We start from the raw sequence: 18,626 nt of genomic DNA, 5'->3' as shown, positions 1-18,626 counted from the left end.
GAACTTATCAAATAACAACTTAACTGGACCTGCGTGTGAGTTATGTCTGCAAGGAACTAACTGGCAAAATGGAGACATTGAGAATGTTAAGAAATGTTAAAACTATATAACATTAAGAATGTTAAGAAATATTGAAACTGTATAACTATTCTCAATAGAGAGGTGGGTGAGTCCATAAATGCTTACTAGATAATTTACTATATAACATAGTCTGGCTTGCATTATACTCATTTATTTTAGGTTAAAAAACACAAATTCCTTCAAAGATACTCCTAAATATTCGTGGCTTTAGGCAGATAGCAAATGAATATCAGTATGTTAAAGTTTTCAATTCTCTCTTTAGTTTCAACATTCGCCTTAGTGAAGGCTTACCGTACACAGCCACACATACACGTGTACATTGTGCTACATTGTTTCCAATGCTGCCTGCAGACATTTGAGAAAATGCTTTCCAGTTGTAATTTGTTGCTTGTGGAGTGGGCACTTAACATTAGATTGGCTGTCACTTCCGGCAGGCCTTAGGCAAACGGCGACGACGGCGACGTCGACGTCGGCGTCGGTTTGATGATGATTGATGCTGCCAGAACGGCGGCCACTCAGCTGGCGGCCCATGCGCCCAATATTCACATAGATGTGTGCATATACATACATACATATGTTTAAATTTGTGATTGTGTGTGTGTATGCAACTATCTAGTATCTATGTATGCAGACTGCCCAGTCGCGACTTTTCAATTGGAAGTGAATGCATGTATATACGTACGTACATGCATATTTATGTGTTTGTTTGCAGTCATACGTACATATGTACATGGTTTTGTGTTTATGTAATAATGGCATTTCGCAAAAGTAAATTACACGCTGTGCATTTAGTAACAAGCATGTCCAACATACTATTTGCCCACTTAAGTAGCTGCCCGGCTATGGTTATTAGCATGCAATTTAAAGATTTTTAATGTCGGCGGAGCATTCACAATGCAGTCACACATGCGCGTACGCGTGCACGCATACACTCGCAAAATCATAGAAACTCTGCGAAAGAGAGCGAGAGAGAGAGAGAGAGGGAGGCAGAGAGCGTGAGAGATGTATGCGTGTAGTTGTGCACACAGTCGCGTTGGCCGCATTTTCGCCTGCGCCTTTTTGCATTTGGCCTCGCAATAAATTTAAAGCGCACATAGCAAACAACAACAATTTATGGCGACGCTGACTGCGTTGATTTGTTGCCTTTTTCGCTTTGCCGTAACGGTAAAGCCAAGCTCTGGTGCCATTAAAATTGTGCAGCTACAGCCGCAGGCACACACACACGCACACACACACACTCGTGCAACATGCGCGTTGTTGTCGTTTTTCTATTTCGCGGCTTTCACATTTTTGCAACTGCGCACCACCAGAAAACGGCATCTGTAAAAAAAGAATCGCAATAAATTATAGCAAATGGGGGGAAAGGGGACGGAATTTAATAGCACTGCGTTTTTCATTAATCATCATTAATGTCAGAGATCGTTCAGAGAGTGCAATGCCTGGAAAAGCGTGAAAAGCGAGCCAAGGCCGTGAGTCACTCGCACGCAACAGACGCAGACTCCTGGACACAATGGAAATCAATCAACCCTGCAGCAAATTGCCTGCTTTTGTAACCCCACCCATTCACCTAGCCATAAGCAGCTCCGTCTCGCTCTCTCTCTCTCGCTCCAGCTCTCTCTTCTTGAAGCTGCGTGTCTGGTGCTGCGATTGGACGTGAGGTCACGCTGAGCAATTGGCAGGCCTGGCAGCCCTTGGTTTGCTCTAATCTGCTGACCAAGTTGTGGCCAGCCGCTTCGCATGATTTCCTTTGGTCTGGTCTGGTCTGGGCCTGGGCCTGGCTTTCGCAATTTTAAAACTGAGCCGAGCCAATTTGCGGCAAATCAACAGCAACACGGCATGCAAAGCACTTTGGGTTTTCAGTGTTCATTTCGTTGATTGTTCCCACAATTTTCGTACAATGCTGGAAAATGTACGTGCCTCGTTCGTTGTCCCCTGGCCTCGCATTGTTACTGTAATTACCTAAAAAAAAACTAAAAAAAAAAAACTTAAAAAAAGTAACAATAAAAAAAGCCAACAACAACAACGAGAAAATTCTTTTCAAATGGCACTCGAAGGCAGGGGCGCTGTCTGAAGTCAGCAGCTCGAAAGATCTTCACAGATCTGGACGCAAATCGCTGAGCGCTGTAATCGTGCACACACACACACACACACAAACCCAGGCACACACACAGAATATTCAGGTGTAGGAGAGAAGATGTAGCATAAGAGATATGCCAGAAGATCACGTACATGTACCGCATGAAATGGGGGCGTCATTTACATGGGGGAGCTTAGAGCGTGAGGCCAACAACGGATCGCAGCGGCAACAATAACAACAACAACAGACAGGATCGTGAGCGTGTGAATCGAAAATACAATGGATGATGTACAACTATGCACAAGACAGACAGATCAAGTAAGGTGTACATCATCCAAAAGAAACCTCTCTCTTTGGGTTCGGCTTGTCAATTTACACTTCAGTCAGGTAAAGGTCTTGACTTTCTGTTATTTTTTAAATTTTAATTAATCACTTCAAATGATGTACAACTATGCACAAGACAGACAGATCAAGTCAGGTGTACATCATCCAAAAGAAACCTCTCTCTTTGGGTTCGGCTTGCCAATTTACACATTAGCCAGGTAAAAGTCTTGACTTTCTGTTATTTTTTAAATTTTAATTAATCACTTCAAATGATGTACAACTATGTACAAGGTTGACAGATCAAGTCAGGTGTACATCATCTAAAAAAATTAACCTCTCTCTTTGGGTTCGACTTGTCAATTTACACTTCAGTCAGGTAAAAGTCTTGACTTTATGTTATTTTTTAAATTTTAGTTAAACAATTCAAATGATGTACAACTATGTACAAGGCTGACAGATCAGGTCCGGTGTACATCATCTAAAGAAAAACCTCATCTAAAAAAACTAACCTCTCTCCTTGGGTTCGGCTTGTCAATTTACAATTCCATTTAGCCAGGTGGACTTGTTCTTATTTCTTAAATTTTAGTTAAACAATTCAAATGATGTACAACTATGTACAAGCCAGACAGATCAAGTCAGGTGTACATCATCTAAAAAAGAACCTCTCTCTTTGGGTTCGACTTGTCAATTTACACTTTCAATAGCCAGGTTTAAGTTTTGCCTTTTCCTTATTTTTTTTTATTTTAATTAAACATTTACATTTTTAATTTACAATTGTCTTTTTTACCGTAAAGTATTACACATTTTTATATGCATACAAAATATGCTTAGATAAATACTCTAGTTTGGGAAATATGTAAATATAACTATAGATATTATCTTGCAAGAATTTTCTTGCATGGGAGGCCTTAGGTCTATATCATCATCATAATCATCATCTTCTTCATCATCATAATCGGTTTTCGTGAGGTATGCCCAGGTTGATATAGTTTGCAGTGCTTAGTCATCGTCATAGTTTAGCAAATACTTAATCTATTAAACAAATTTTTGATTGAGTTCTACAAGCTTTGGCTCAATTACCAGGCGCACAGCGACGTCTGCAAGTATGTATGTACAGAATGGATCCGAGGACATTTGCATCCGTCTGCAATGTGACAGGTGTGACATATAGTATGTACGACAGGAACTGAACAGCAGATATTGTCCTGCATATGCAGAAGATAGGGGATATATATATACTATTTCAATTCGTCCCAATTACATGCAACTTGTAGTAATATACAAATACTTATAGAGTCTGCTCAGCGTGGCCTTAAAATAAAGATCAGTTCAACATTGCCCGAAATAAATATACGTTTTCCCAATCTGATTTGTCGTATATCAATAAATAGTCATTGCAAATATTGTTTCTATAATCAATTGTCATCAAAGCTCGTGTTGCAACCCCTATTAAACTTATTTCGCTTATCAAAATATTGTGCCAGGTAAGCCATTAGCCTAATGAACCCTCGAGATGGGTATCAATGGGAGCGGGCAGCCCTGACCTTGACCAAGCAATCAGTTAATACACCTGTGTGTACCTGTGTGTGTGTGTGCTTATAAATAGTGCCAGGCAATGCTGCCTCCGCAACATTCCGTTAATTTGCGCGCTTAGTCATGGTCGGCAGCCAGGTGAGCGTCTCCTCGCTCTCCGCGCGCATCTTGAGCGTCGCCTTCCGCTATGCCCAGACGCTGGGATTCGTCTGTTTTGGCATTGAGGGCAATCGAACGGATGGCTGCCTGATGGTTGCCCGGAATCGCTACTGGTACAAGTGGTTCTGTCTGCTGTCGCGTATCCTCATCTGTGGCATTTATGTCCGCATTAGCCTCGAGTTCATCAACAGCTTGGACAATCCGCATTTGGTGATACTCTCGTGGATTCGGCTGATCGGCTGCCTGATCTGCGCCTGCGTCATTCTGCTGATGCAGTTCTGGTTTGGCCAACAGGTGATCTGTGTGGTCAACAGCTATTTGAGGCTGTTCCGGAAGGTCAACGCGCTGCCCGGCTGCCAGGATCAGGGCTTCGGCGGCAAGCGCGAGCTCAGTCTGCTGATCTTCAAGCTGATGTGCCTGCTGAACGAGCTGGTCTGCGAACTTCCCACGTTCTTTACCGATCTAAATGGGCGTCACTTCTTGACCCTGCTCGTCGATACATACATCAGCGTGAATGCCACCATGATCGGGCACATGTGCTTCGTGGGCTACCTCAGCGTGGGCGCCCTCTACGCCCGCGTCAATCGTTATGTGCGCCAGGAGCTGCGCCGCCAGCTGCGCGGCCTGGAGCAGCACAACGGCCAACAGCCCAGTCGGCGGCAGCTGAAGGCCGCCGGCTACCGGCTGGACGAGTGTCTGGGCATCTACGATGAGATTCAGAGGGTGGGCATCGCCTTTCATCGGCTCATGGAGCTGCCGCTGTGCCTCATTCTGCTCTTCGCCTTCCTGAGCATGACCCTCGTCTCCTATTTCATCATGTTGAACCGATTCCGTGATGTCACCCTCTGGCTCCTTGTCGTCCGGCTCTTCATCGACGTGGTCCTCCTAACGTTGGCCATTCATGGAGCCTGCAGCAGCTCGCGAGTGATTCGCAGGCTCAGCCTGGAGAATTGCTACGTGAGTGAACGCAACGATTGGGACATGAAGGTAAGTTCCAAAAAAAAGGAAAACTCCTCCCTCCACACTTAAAAACTTATTATATAATTATATATATGACTGAGCCGTAAGAACTTGAAAGCTCTGATTCGTACTCAAGCTTGGTTTTGGGTCAATGAGTAATAAATATTATTCATTTCATTATTGTTGCTCATTGGTTTTGGGCTAATGAGACCCACAAATGGGGGGAAAACTGTGACCCAAATGAAAAAAACATCAAGAAATTGTGCGTGCCTAAGCGTCGGAACAACAAGCGAGAAGTCGCTGGCTCAACTCCAAGCAGTTGATTATTTTTTTTGGCTATTTGCTTATTTGATTTGAAATTATTGAAAAATGGCAAACAGCCTAAAAAAAAAAATAATAAGAAAAAAAAAAGAATGGAGTTAACAATTTTAATTTTAATTAATGTAAATTATTATTGTTTTAGTTCAAATCATTTTGGTTGTTTTATTTGTTATTTAATTTGAAATTATTAATAAACTAAGAAACAATAAACAAAAGAAAATGGGAACGAAGTAACCAATTTAAGTTTTAATTATTTTAAATTATTATTATTTTAATTTAAGTTATTTTCTTGTTTTGGTTGTTTTATTAATAACAATTCTTTTATATTTTGCACTTGGGTAAGGGTTTGGGATTCGAACCGCGAGATGAGTAGGTTTGAATTTGAATTTGAGGGTATTTTATTCAAACTAAAACAGAAAAAGTTTTTAATTTTGAGTGCAATTAAGATTGAGCTGAGACAATTTCCTTAAAAGAAAATTAATAAAGAAACCAAGTCTTCATTTTTATTGGGATTTTTGAATATGTTAACAAAAAGAAAACCTGGTACTCACCTGTGAAATTGGATTAGCAGCTAGTAGAACACCTTTGATTAAAGATATTTTACTTGAAAATTCTGTGAAATATTCTACTTCATTCATTGCAGCTGGAGATGTTCTTGAGTCGCTTGAATTTTTACGAGTTTCGAGTACGTCCATTCGGACTATTTGAGATATCCAACGAGCTGATATTGGTCTTTCTTTCCGGCCTGGTCACCTATCTCACCTATATATTGCAGTATGGCATGCAAACGAATCAGATTTGAAAATTGATATTTAAACTTTGAACTGGACACCAAGAGTTGTCGTGGAGCACTGCAATGGTTTGACCAGACCCAGGGATTACTTAAAGGACCCGATGTTTAAAACTTATCTACATCCATTTCTTTCTGGCTCGTTTATTGCCAGGCACATTACCTTCATGTTAATAGGCTAATGTCATTAGAAATAATATATATATATAAATTGCTTTTTTGATTTTTATCGAGCTACTTGACAAATAAACTTGTAAGTGTGATAAAAATAATGGCTTATATTTCTTTGAATATCAACAAATGTTGTCTAGAATCTTGGGTAATATCCCAGTTCTCATTGGTTCCAATTAGCTTATTGGTCCCCAATTGATATTAATCAGAATGGGGCTAATACTTATAAGTATTGCCAGCCCGTTTGGCTGCACATTGCTGGCCTGGTCATGATTGGGAGTCGTCGCCGTCTGAGCGCCTCTTGGATCTCCGCGAGAATCTTGCGCGTCGGTTTGAGGTACGCCACATTTATGGGCATCATCTGTTTTGGCGTGCAGTGGAATCGCCGCGAAGGGCGTCTGGTGGCCAAGGATTGGCTGTGGTACAAATGGTTCTGCCTGCTGACCCGCATACTCATGTGTGGCCTCTATTTCGTCCTGTACAATGGCTTCATCTTTGTGCTGAAATTCTCGCATTTGAAGCTAATCTTCGTCTTTCGCACGCTCATCTGCATGGTCTGCGCTGCGGTCACCCTGCTGCTGCAGTTCTGGCATGGAGAGCGGGTGCTTCGTGTGGTCAACAGCTTTCTGAGGCTCTATCAGCGCGTCGAGGCGCTGCCCGGCTGCCAGGATGTGGGCTACGGCGGCAGGTGGGCGCTGTGCCTGCTGATCTGCAAGGTGATCTGTCTGCTGCACGAGCTCTGCTACATGATTCCACAAATGCTCGAGGAACTCGATGCCTATTTTGTGCTGACCACAATTTGTGATCTATACAATACGGTGAATGCGGCCATGATTCTGCACATCTGCTTCGTGGGCTACCTCAGTCTGGGCATCATCTACGATCGTCTCAATAGCTATGTGCGGCACGAGCTGCGCCAACAGCTCGGCGAACTCGGCGTCGCCGTCAGCCGGCGGCAGCTGGAGGCGGCTGGGCATCGCCTGGACGAGTGCCTGGCCATCTACGATGAGCTGCATCAGGTGGGCCGCGCTTTCCACCAGCTCATCGAGTTTCCGCTCTGCATCATTTTAATGTTTGGCTTTGTCAGCATGGCGCTGGCTGCCTTCCTCATCATTATGGACCTATTCGATGGCATTAGCCTGTGGTTCATGGAGGTCAAGATGTTGCTCGACATTTTGCTGCTGACCCTCGTCGTGCACGGCGCAAGCAGCAGCTCCCGAGTGATTCGCCGGCTCAGCCTGGAGAACTATTACGTTAGCGAGCACAAGGATTGGCACATGAAGGTGAGAATACTTCCTGTCTATTTACCTGTTCTTCAACTGTTCCCTCGCTCGCAGCTGGAAATGTTCTTGAACCGTTTGAACTACAATGAATTTCGCGTGCGTCCTTTGGGCATGTTTGAGGTATCCAACGAGCTGATCTTGGTCTTTCTGTCCGGCCTGGTCACCTATCTCACCTACATACTGCAGTACAGCGTGCAGTGGGAAAATCTTTAGGCGCTCGTCACGCTGCGGGCGCACTTATTAACAACCCCGCCGATTGATGTTAGGGTAAGGTACACACCTGTCCTGCGGTCGCATATGAAAATCCGTTGTCAGGACAACAGCTCAAATTTGCGCTTAACGTTTTTCTGTCTCACTTTTCCCATGAAAGTTGGCGCATAAATTAGTATTGCGGCATTCGGTATGCTCTTTTTGCCTTGGAGCAGAAAATTTATGCAGCTACCGCACCGGCCGGCTGGACAGTTCACGCTAAAACGCGCATAAAAACAAGGCCGAGGCCGTCGCTCTAATTAGCATAGGTAGCCCAGGTGAACGCAAAGGTAAACGCAAAGGTAAAGGTAAAGGTAAGCGCACAGATATAGGTGCACTTGTTCGCTGCACTTGTTCCAGCTCTCGAAAAGGGCTGCGTCAGCGTTGGCGATAATCAAAAAGCAAAGCAGAATAAAAAATACCGATCACTCTGCGGAGCCGAAGATTGAATGCCCTTGCAGACCTTGCAGACCTTGCTGCACCTACATCAAATAGGTTTATCTAACCGGAAATACCTTTTGCATATGATAATTATTTAGTCAATTACATTAAGTGCAATTTTGTGAGCTGAAATTATTTTACGATGCAAATTCTTATATGTAATTATTCTATGCTATATAAAAGATATTGTGATCAAGTCTGGATAATATATTATCTATTTATTGTTCGATATTTGTAATTATAAAAGAAAAACACGGAAATTTTAAGACTTAAATTTTAAAACATTTAAGATATGGCATAAAATTCATATAAAATTCATATATATATATCCCATTAATATTTCATATCCCATTAATATTCTAAATTTGTATTAAATATTAAAATATTAAATTCATATATAGATATTCTATTATACCTTTTTGCCTTATTCAATCGCTTGGTAGAGATCAGAAGGCATTGATCGATTTCAGCGTAAAATAAAACATGCTTAAAGCATATTAAAATAACAAAAAAATAAAGATATCCTATTAAGATTATAAAGTAGTAGAATCAGAATACAATCAGTTATACTAGCTCGTAATTTCCGGTCTTGTCTGTTCCAAGTTTTTTACTTCAATTCTTAGAAATCACGGCTAAACATGGAATGTTAAAATCTAACCATATTATAGACAAATTCAGGTTTAAAGTTATATATTACATAGACATTTGAAAATGAGCTTGAAGTTTTTCGAATTAGGAACTCAAGGTTGAAATCTTAAAACCGATAAATAAACTTTAAGCCACATTTATCATCCAAAATGGGTGGATTTTGCGAAACGTGTGAAATACGTTTGAAATGAAATTTTCATAGAGATCTTTGAAAATGAATTAGAAACCGATCGGATGGGAAATTATGGTTATCTGTACTCATCTCTGCTCTCAAGCTGCCAACTGGGAAAATAATTGCAGACAGATTATGAATATACTTATAGGTATATATCTAATTTGATCGGAAATGTGTCACATGGAGAATGAAATCTGGTAATAAACTCTTTCTGATGTAAGGGTATAGAAATCAAATTGTTGGCTGGTGACGAACATTATCTCGGCATTGACAGAAGGAGAACTGTGACGATGCCTCCGGCCTGAGACTGAGAGTGGGGAGCCGGGACTCGGAACTGGGATGGGGATGGGGATGGGGATTGGGATCAGTATTTGGGGGCCCGTTGCGACTCCAGCTGCGTGCTTTTTGTGTTTATGCGTGCCGTGTAAACGGGGAAGATAATCAGAAAACGTAGCATTGGCATTGCTCAAATTATTGTACTTTTATAAGAAGGCAACAAACAGAACGCAGAGACCGGGTTACAGTCAGTTTTCCCATGATTGTTCTGTTGGCCGCGACTGGGACCCGGTTGCCGGTAATTATGGGTCACTTCTTATGTACTATGTGCTGCTCTCTCTCCCTCTCTCCCTCTCTCTCTCTCTCTCTTTTCTTTCCGCCTGCAATTATCATACACACACACGTGTGCAGGTAAGTATATTAAAGTTTGGGCTATAAGGCGAAAGATACTATAAAAAAATTAATGATGCTTTCAACATTTCACTAGACAAAAGCCCACGGCCTCATGTTCAAGTTGTAGCTCAAGTGCAGGTAACTCCTCACACCTGGTAAATCCAAATGTACAGCTACTTGGCGAAGAACGGCAGCAACAAGAGCGTCAAGAATATTGCCGATAAAACGAACGGATGATGAAAATATCATCATTAAGAACCGAAAAGCCCTAAGTCAATCAAGATTATGTATATACACATCTATATGGAGGAACAGTAGCCGCTAGCCACGAGAAGGTAGACGGTAGCCGGCAGCTGGCAGAAGTGAGAGAAAGATCCAAAATATTGCCTGTCGAGGCTGCAGGCCCCGAGGCGAACACAACATCCGATGATAACTCATTAGCCATTAGCGGCCGAAAGAAACGGAAGGTTCAACACGTTTTGCACATGAACATCTTATTGTTCAAATAAAATTACTTTAATGTAACATTTCCCCAAAAGCCACAGAAGCTATCACACATCCCGGCCTCAATTATGAACACAATAACACGCGAATTGCTACAACATTTAAATTACATATTTAACTAATGTCAATGCAGACAGCATTAATACACATTAGGCAAATATATGCACGTATATAATGAATAGACACATGCTGCATATGTAAATAGATTTGAGTATTCAGTTTGTTCAACTTGATTTCTTAATTAACAACTGTTGTTAAACAATTCAGAATTGAGTTATTTTTTATATAATTACCATTTATTACCAACATAAAAAGTGGTTTTTGTGAAAAATTACTAAAACCCAAATTTAATATTTAGAAGTAACATTTCTATTTTAACAAGAAAAATATTAAAATATATATAAATATAATTTAAAAATATGTATGCTAATAATAATAATAATAATTATAGTAAAAATAATAATAATAAGAATAATAAGAATAATAATAATGATAATGATAATGATAATGATAATGATAATGATAATGATAATGATGAGATGATAAAAATAATAATAAAAATAATAAATATGATAATGATAATGATAATGATAATGTTAATGATAATGGTAATGATAATGGTAATGATAATGATAATGATAATGACAATGATAATGATAATGATAAAAATAATTATAAAAATAATAAATATGATAATAATAATGTTAATGATAATGATAATGATAATGATAATGATAATGATAATGATAATGATAATGATAATGATAATGATAATGATAATGATAATGATAATGTTAATGATAATGTTAATGATACTGATAATGATAATGATAATGATAATGATAACAATAATAATAACAATAAGAATAATTATAATAATAATAATTATAGTAAAAATAATAGTAATAATAATTATAATAATAATAATGATAATGATAATAATAATAATAATAATAATAATAATAATAATAATAATAATAATAATAATAATAATAATAATAATAATAATAATAATAATAATAATAATAATAAAAATAATAATAATAATAATAATAATAATAATAATAATAATAATAATAATAAAAATAATAATAATAATAATAATAATAATGAAAATATAATAAGAATAAAATCTTAGATGCCTAGTTTTGACCCATTAGTTATTGGTTTTGTATATTTGTGAAGACTGAAGAACACAGAAGTTTCATACAATAGTTTTTCGACAACCAATAATAATTTCCACATTTGTGGGTGGAATAATATATCAAACAAGATAAGTACTGTACTGTGTATTGATCACCAATCAGACAGTTCGTCAGTCAATCAATCAGTCAGTCATCACAGTTTTACCTATTGTAACTGCCAAGAGACTCAAAACTTCACAGCAGACAGCTTCTAAAATTTCACAAGAATATTTTTTATTTTAAATGCACGCTCAACGTATATGAAAAATAAAAACTTTGAACCTGGAGCAAACCTACTTAACAAAACAAATATTTAAATAAATACATAATAGCTTAACGCAAGCTGATTAAGGAGATTATATAACTTGAGGGTATATTTATTTGAATAGCAGAGATTATTTAACATGAGAGTATGTGTATATTTGAATATACAAAAGAAAGGTCTGTTAAGGCATTATATCAACTAGACTTATAGACTATAAAACTGAAAAGTTTACTGCTAGAGCAAGATATATATTGATTATAGGCGGAATATCTTAAAAATCGTACATGACAAATTTTATGTATACCGGCTATCAATAAATTTATAATTTCTATTGCCTGTCATCTTAGGATTATTTTTAAGCCTCTGCCAGAGACAACTGCATACAAATACATATGCAGACATGTACTGTATATATATATACATATACATATGTATGTATGTACATGTTCGTATAGCTAAATATGTGCTCGATTTGTATTTATGGAACTAGTTAATTAAAAACAACTTTGATTTAATGCAAATCGTTTTCACCTTTTACAGCCCGAAGGCCTTCTAAGGCCTTTGTGTAACTGCAAAGGTGCATATGTATGTATGTATGTATGCATGTACGCATGCGCACACATACATACAAACATTTACATGCAACTGGTGAAGCTGAAACCTCAAACCCAAAGTCAAAGAATTGGCACGAGCTGAGCACACGTCGCCGTCGTCGTTGTTTGTGCTCCATGGGCTTGGATGTGACTTGGGCTGGGGCTGCCGCTGTGTACAGTTCTGGCGCGGCATTTTATGGCTGCACACATGGCGAATGCAGAATGCTCGACTGGCTTCGGGGGAACTTGTTTTGTGGGCCGATGGGCGCGCGCGCGCGTAGGCGCAGCAGCAGGCGCAGCAGCAGCATCGGTAGGCGGCAGCGCGTGTGCGCGATGTGCCAACATCTGGAGCTGGACCAGTTTGAAGACAGCAAACGCATCCGCAGCACAGTAGCCAACGGGTCAGGTACACACACACACACACACACAAACATACAAGCATACATACGGACAGACACATTTGAGCCCGGGCGCAAGATAATCGATGTATACTAATTATTTGCTTTGCCTGCAACTGTTTGTCATGCTCCGCGCTGCGTCTGCGTCAGCGTCTGCCACTGGCTGGTACAGCAAAAACAAAAAGCACAACAGTAGCCAGCAGAAAGCAGCCAGCAGCCACTCAGAGCTGAGCTTGAGATTGTGCCTGGCTAAAATAATGGCCATCGACAGCAGCAGCAGCAGCAGCAGCGGCAGCGGCAGGCGGGTTGGGGGCCGACTGTGTCTTGGGCAAGGTTACGGACGCTGCGAGCGTTACGTTGCGTCGCGTTGCGTTCTGTTGTTGCAAGTCCAGGCAGGCAGGCAGGCACTTTGCACGGTAGTCAAGTTTAGACACCTTAAATACACAGGAAAGCGTCATTTAAGCGCTCGTTCCAAAAACGACAAGCACTGGGCGTGGCACAGCCCGCAGACTGCTGCATCACTATTAATTACATGGACGGGCCTCACTTTAAGCCTCACTAAATTATATGAATGCATATTTATATAAATATATATATGTACATATATGCGATGCACTTGCATCTGCTGAGATTGAGGCTACAAGGTCAGAGCTTTGGAAGCCAGCAGCTGCCCGTCTTGCGGGTCGCTACAGTTCTGCACAGATCGATTTCAATCAACACCCCACAAAAGCTCAGTCAAAGCTCCGACTCGCTGCGACAACAACAACAAACAAGTTTGTGATTTAAAGAACAAAAAAAGGTACAGTCACAAAGATTACCAACAACAGCAGCAGCAGCAGCGGCGGCAGCGGCAGCGGCATCAGCAGCAACGCTGTTGACGTCAAAGCTTGGCAGCGTTTCGTTTGGCTTGAGCCAGCTTTTTTGATTTGGCCGAGACGTGTGGCAAGCTTCAAGTTTGGAACAGGTTTTGATTTCGAATTTTGGAGCTGTTGTGCAAAAAGTTCAACAACTGCGCTGCCGCTGCTGCTGCTGCTGACTCTGACGCTGCCTTCGCCTGCAGATGGCTGGTTGTTGATCTCGTGCTGCGGCCGCTGCCCGCAAAACAAGTAGCAAAACAGACAACGACAAACAAGCGAGCGTTGCGTAAATTACAAGCAGGCACACACACACACATGCGAAGACAAACACATACACACAGGCGCGCGCAAACACACACAGAAAAGCAACATCAAATTAATATTATTTTTCTTTACGATCGCAACGTCGACTGCGACGCTGGCCCTATTGACTCTCCCTCTCCCACGCTGATGCGCGCTCTCTGGGCTCGCGCTCTCTTTGTCTATCGCTGTTGTGTGCTTTTTGTGGATTCCATTTGCCATAAAGTGCGTTAATTTGTTGGAAAGTGGGTCAGCACTAATTTCGGTTCATCGAACACACAAATAACAAAGCGTCCGCGTCGAGTGTGCGTGCCCGGCCCAGCCCGGCTCGGCCCGGCCCCGGAGTTCTGCGCAGCGGCCTTAGGCAACCGCAAACCTCCCCCCCCCCCCCTCCCAGCATTGGTTTGGGTTCGCGCACCTTTGGGTACACTACCATATGTGTACGCGGCATGCACGACGAATGATTCATGCAACTGCAGCCAAAGCGAACACACACACACAAAAGAATCTCTTCGCCGCATTCCTTACTGATTTACTCATTTTCGTTATGGAAACTACTAAAACCGTTAATCCATTTGTTGTTTGAAAAATCTGACAGATTTGTGATTTTGTGTAAACGATTGCCATAACGGGCCCTACTATGATAAGCGTTAATGTTATTTAGTTAATGATTTCGGTGAATTTAACGATTCGTTTAGCATTGAAAATTTATGATAGACCATTTTTTATTTAAATTTATTTGTTCTTTGCAAATTATTTCTTTAGGTAGCTGCTATTATTTCCACATTATAAACAGTTATACAATTGTCTATAATTCCTGATGCAATCTATTTGCTTTGTAGGTCATAGAAGATTCGTTGCAGACCGCAACGCTTGCTTGCCCACTTGTTAGCGCCTTGTGTATTTAGGCCAAAACGAGTATTGGCATTTGCTGATCTTGGCTTGTAAAGTGCGCGGGTAAAGGGGTCAGTTTTTTTTTCCAATATATACTCATAGCATGTTTTTGTTTCGTATTCGATGTGCTGTTTACGCTTTCCCACTTGATTTGCCATGCACACACACACACGCACACACGTACACACACACACACTCACACAAGCTGCGGCAAACATATGCGGGGAATTTGTTATTATTTTTATAAGATGTTTTTACTATGAATACACACAGAGTCTGTTGTGTGTTGTTCTTGCTCCAAATTAAGTTCAAACATTATTCGGGCACGCTTGTTTATCGGCTGCTTGCCGCCGGCTGCCCCCGCACGAGGAGTGAGGGGAGGGGGGGGGGGGGTTCTGTGTGTGTGTGTGTGTCTGGGATGGCAAACAAAGTGGTTTGTTTGTGTCACGTTTACGAGCACACGATCTCAATACGAGACGGCAGCATTAGCTCTTGTGTTTTCTATTTTGCTTCCAGTCATTCGCTAGTGAAAGTATTTCAAAATGGATCGCATGACTCTGTTGATGATGTGATTGTTTTCACTACTGTTCATAACACTATCTAACACTGGTCAACAAAGTGCGCTAAATGGAGTGCAAATCATCTTTAATATGATATGTGTATATATCTAAGTAAATCAAATTTGATTGAGTTTCGAGGTTTTGGGCTTCATTTGGAGTTGCACAAATCTCTTGAGAAAGTAAGGATATCTTCGGCACGCCGAAGACTTAATACCCTTGCTCGCAAAATTCTAAGTTTCTTGAAATATCTTCCAAACAGATTATTTTGCCATATAAGATCCTACCATTCCACCGATCTTGCCTATAGCAGCTATATTTTATAGTGGTTCGATGTTGATAGGATTTTTCAAACATATAGGGGGCATAGTGAAACTCTTAAATGTCAAGTTTTGGTAAGATATCTTGATAAATAAAAAAAGTTCTGCTCACAAGTACTTAGTTTTTGAGCGATCGTTCCTATGGCAGCTATATGATATAGTGTTCCGATGTTGATAGAATTTTGCATACATATGAGGATCTGGGTATAACTTAAAAATGACCAGTGTGGTCAAGATATCTTGATAAGCCAAAAAGTTTTTTATACCAGAACCTACTTTGCGACCGATCGTTCATATGGCAACGATTGTTTAAAGACTTAACAATACTTTGCTTTACTTAGTAGTTTTTATGATTATAAACAATAAACAATTTTTGTTCGAACCAAATCCCTAATATATGTTAATATATTTTCTAATCTGTTCTAGGACAACAAAGAAATTGCTTTGAAAATTAAGTGAGATACGATAAAACTTAAAAGAATTGTACGAGCTCCAACTATAATATTTCATTATAGTTAGAATAACTTATTACATTATTTGAAAGATGCAGAACATGTAATCTTTTTTAGGAGTCCTGTTACCCTACTATTGTTAAGGAGACACAGAGCCAAGTTATTTTTATGCTTTGTGCAACCTATATTTATAGCTCACAGCGCATCTATTTATTTTAAGCTTCATACAAGGGGCATGTTTAGGTCTTTATGTATATCATCATTGCCCACATACAAAGGCGCACCTGTAATAGTTCATGGGGTCATAGACGGATAACTTTAAAGTAATTTCTATTTTGGGATTTTCTTTAGTTTCCCATAGCTGCATATAGCTTATGTCCAGTTCTTAGAAGGTCTTTGAATCACATTTTCAGCCAGTAAATTTTTGCTTTGATTTTATATATTTATATGCTTCTTTATTTATTTTGCAATAAAGAAAATGCTTTGCCATTTGTCAAGTGAATATTCGGTCTATCAGCGCTATTTTCCTTAGAATCAAATGCTTTCCACAAGATCTTTTATCTCCGAGTGCAGCGCAATGTGCTGCTGCGTCTTACGGACTACGGCAAAGGTCAAAGAGCTTGTCGTTTTTTTTATTTTTTTTGTGCTGATAAGCAAGTGTGTGGCCTGCAATTGAATAGAATGTGTATTTAATTAGCTCAGAATGTGCCGCTAGTTACACACACGATTCTTACGCATGCCTGTAAATACATAACCGCAGCCAGAAGCGCACATGGAACATTGGGAGCTGTCTGTGTGTGTGTGTGTGTGTGTGTGTGTGCCCTTGGCATGGGGGCCCACTTGGAGTGTGCGGCATCTTTCAACTGCAGCGCCGGCATGCGGAGAACAATGCAGGCAGCCACAACTTCTGCGGCTTTTCAAGCTGTTCCGTCATAACCTTTGCCGCTAGCCCCACACCACCCCACCCCACCCCTTAGGCACAGGGTGTGCCAAGAATTTTGCTGCAGAGACACCACAGCCGGCGGGGAGCTGGGCTAATTAAGTACATGGCAAATACTTGCTTGGAATGGCCTGTTGCGGCGGCAGGAAATCGAAGCTGGCTAATGGCGGGGCCTGGACAGAGGACAGAGACTGGCCGGAAATATGCATGGCTTGGCCGGGCCGGGCTGGCCTTTTGGCCAGCTCCAAATGGGCAAAAAATTTGAATGCGCCCTGTCAGGAAGAATTGGGAGCTCTGTTGCCAACATAGACCAGCGGCGTGTGCAGCCGACCACAAACAAAAAAAAAGTAAACAAAAACAAAAACCAAAAGCAAATTAATTCAGTTGCAATGTTTGCAAGTTTTCGTTATTTCCACTTGCTAAACACACATGGGGTATTTTGATTTAGCAATCAAATTTGTGACGCATAGAAAAGGGAAGTGACAGTTCTCGTTTGGGTGGAAATAAAGTATTTTTTAATCAAATATATATAAGGGCTTGCTGCAAATCTCTAGGAATTCACATTTCACCCATTTTCCGCCAATGAAAAGTTGAAATCCACCCGTACTATTTCGAACTACATTAACAACATATTTTACATAGATAATCGAAAATAAAGAACCGAACGGTGGAATCAAAAGTTTCCCTTCATTTAAGTTCCGCGGTGTGAAAATTAATCCTCCATTTATTCAACCTTTGACCTGCATTTATTATCCAAAAGGGATACATTTTGCGAAAAGTGTGAAATACGTATCAAAACAATTTTCACCACGATCTTTGAAAATGATTTTGAAACAGTTCGAATGGTAAGCATAGAAGTTTTATGCAACCGTTTTCCACGCTTATTCCACACAAGCGAGTGGAATTTCCCAGAAATCTGTCTATATTTGCAGCTCCTCTAGTGCATCAAATTGATCAACAATTTGTCTAGCAGGATAAATAGAAATATATATAGATATATATATTATATCTCTATCTGTATATCCATATATAGCTACATATATACATCTATAGAATAGCCCTATTTTAAGGATTTCTTTTATATATTTTCTATATATCTATATTCTTTTTTTTTAACCTTTTGTTGCAGTTCCGAAAACAGGTTAAATGGTCGCTTGTCTCTACAGTCTTATAGATTGGCATCGGCTTATTAGGGTATTAGAGGGTATTACAATCTTCGACCTGCCATGCATATGTTATTTTGCTTGTGTGTTTTTTTTTCGCCGTTTTGTTTGCTTTGTTCAGTGCATGAGTATTTCGCCAAGCGGATCACACACTGAACGCACACGGGTCAGCAACGGTGCCGAGTTCAGGTTCAGCTGACGACACTCCCGACTAACCTCGACTACATATATATATATTTGGTGTACATGTGTACTTGGACGGGGTATATCTGTATAATAGGCGTGACAAGCGCGTTACGCTCGGCTGGCGCCTAAAAA

General features: G+C 40.3%; 1 protein-coding gene across 1 annotated transcript; it reads left to right on the top strand.

Moving 5' to 3' along the window:
- The first annotated feature begins 4,138 nt into the window (after nt 1-4,138).
- Nucleotides 4,139-7,943, top strand: Gr93c (Gustatory receptor 93c). The gene is made up of 4 exons (XM_064694742.1): nt 4,139-5,161; nt 6,099-6,254; nt 6,626-7,699; nt 7,754-7,943. The coding sequence occupies exons 1-4, from the start codon at nt 4,139-4,141 to the stop codon at nt 7,910-7,912; spliced, it is 2,412 nt and encodes an 803-aa protein (XP_064550812.1). The 3' UTR covers nt 7,913-7,943.
- The last annotated feature ends 10,683 nt before the right edge of the window (nt 7,944-18,626 follow it).

The sequence above is a fragment of the Drosophila montana genome, unplaced genomic scaffold (assembly GCF_035044405.1).
Source record: "Drosophila montana isolate Dmon_TW-CO22-7 unplaced genomic scaffold, ASM3504440v1 contig_3733_1, whole genome shotgun sequence".
In the NCBI taxonomy this organism is placed as follows: domain Eukaryota; kingdom Metazoa; phylum Arthropoda; class Insecta; order Diptera; family Drosophilidae; genus Drosophila; species Drosophila montana.
Note: the sequence above shows the minus strand (reverse complement) of the source record. Positions and strands in the feature narration are given on the sequence as shown.

Bases quoted from the DNA above. Each gene is read 5' to 3' on its own strand.
- Gr93c (XM_064694742.1), top strand. From the start codon at position 4,139: ATGGTCGGCAGCCAGGTGAGCGTCTCCTCGCTCTCCGCGCGCATCTTG. The intron at 5,162-6,098 runs GTAAGTTCCAAA...CATTCATTGCAG, and splicing joins GCAACGATTGGGACATGAAG to CTGGAGATGTTCTTGAGTCG. The intron at 7,700-7,753 runs GTGAGAATACTT...CCTCGCTCGCAG, and splicing joins ACAAGGATTGGCACATGAAG to CTGGAAATGTTCTTGAACCG.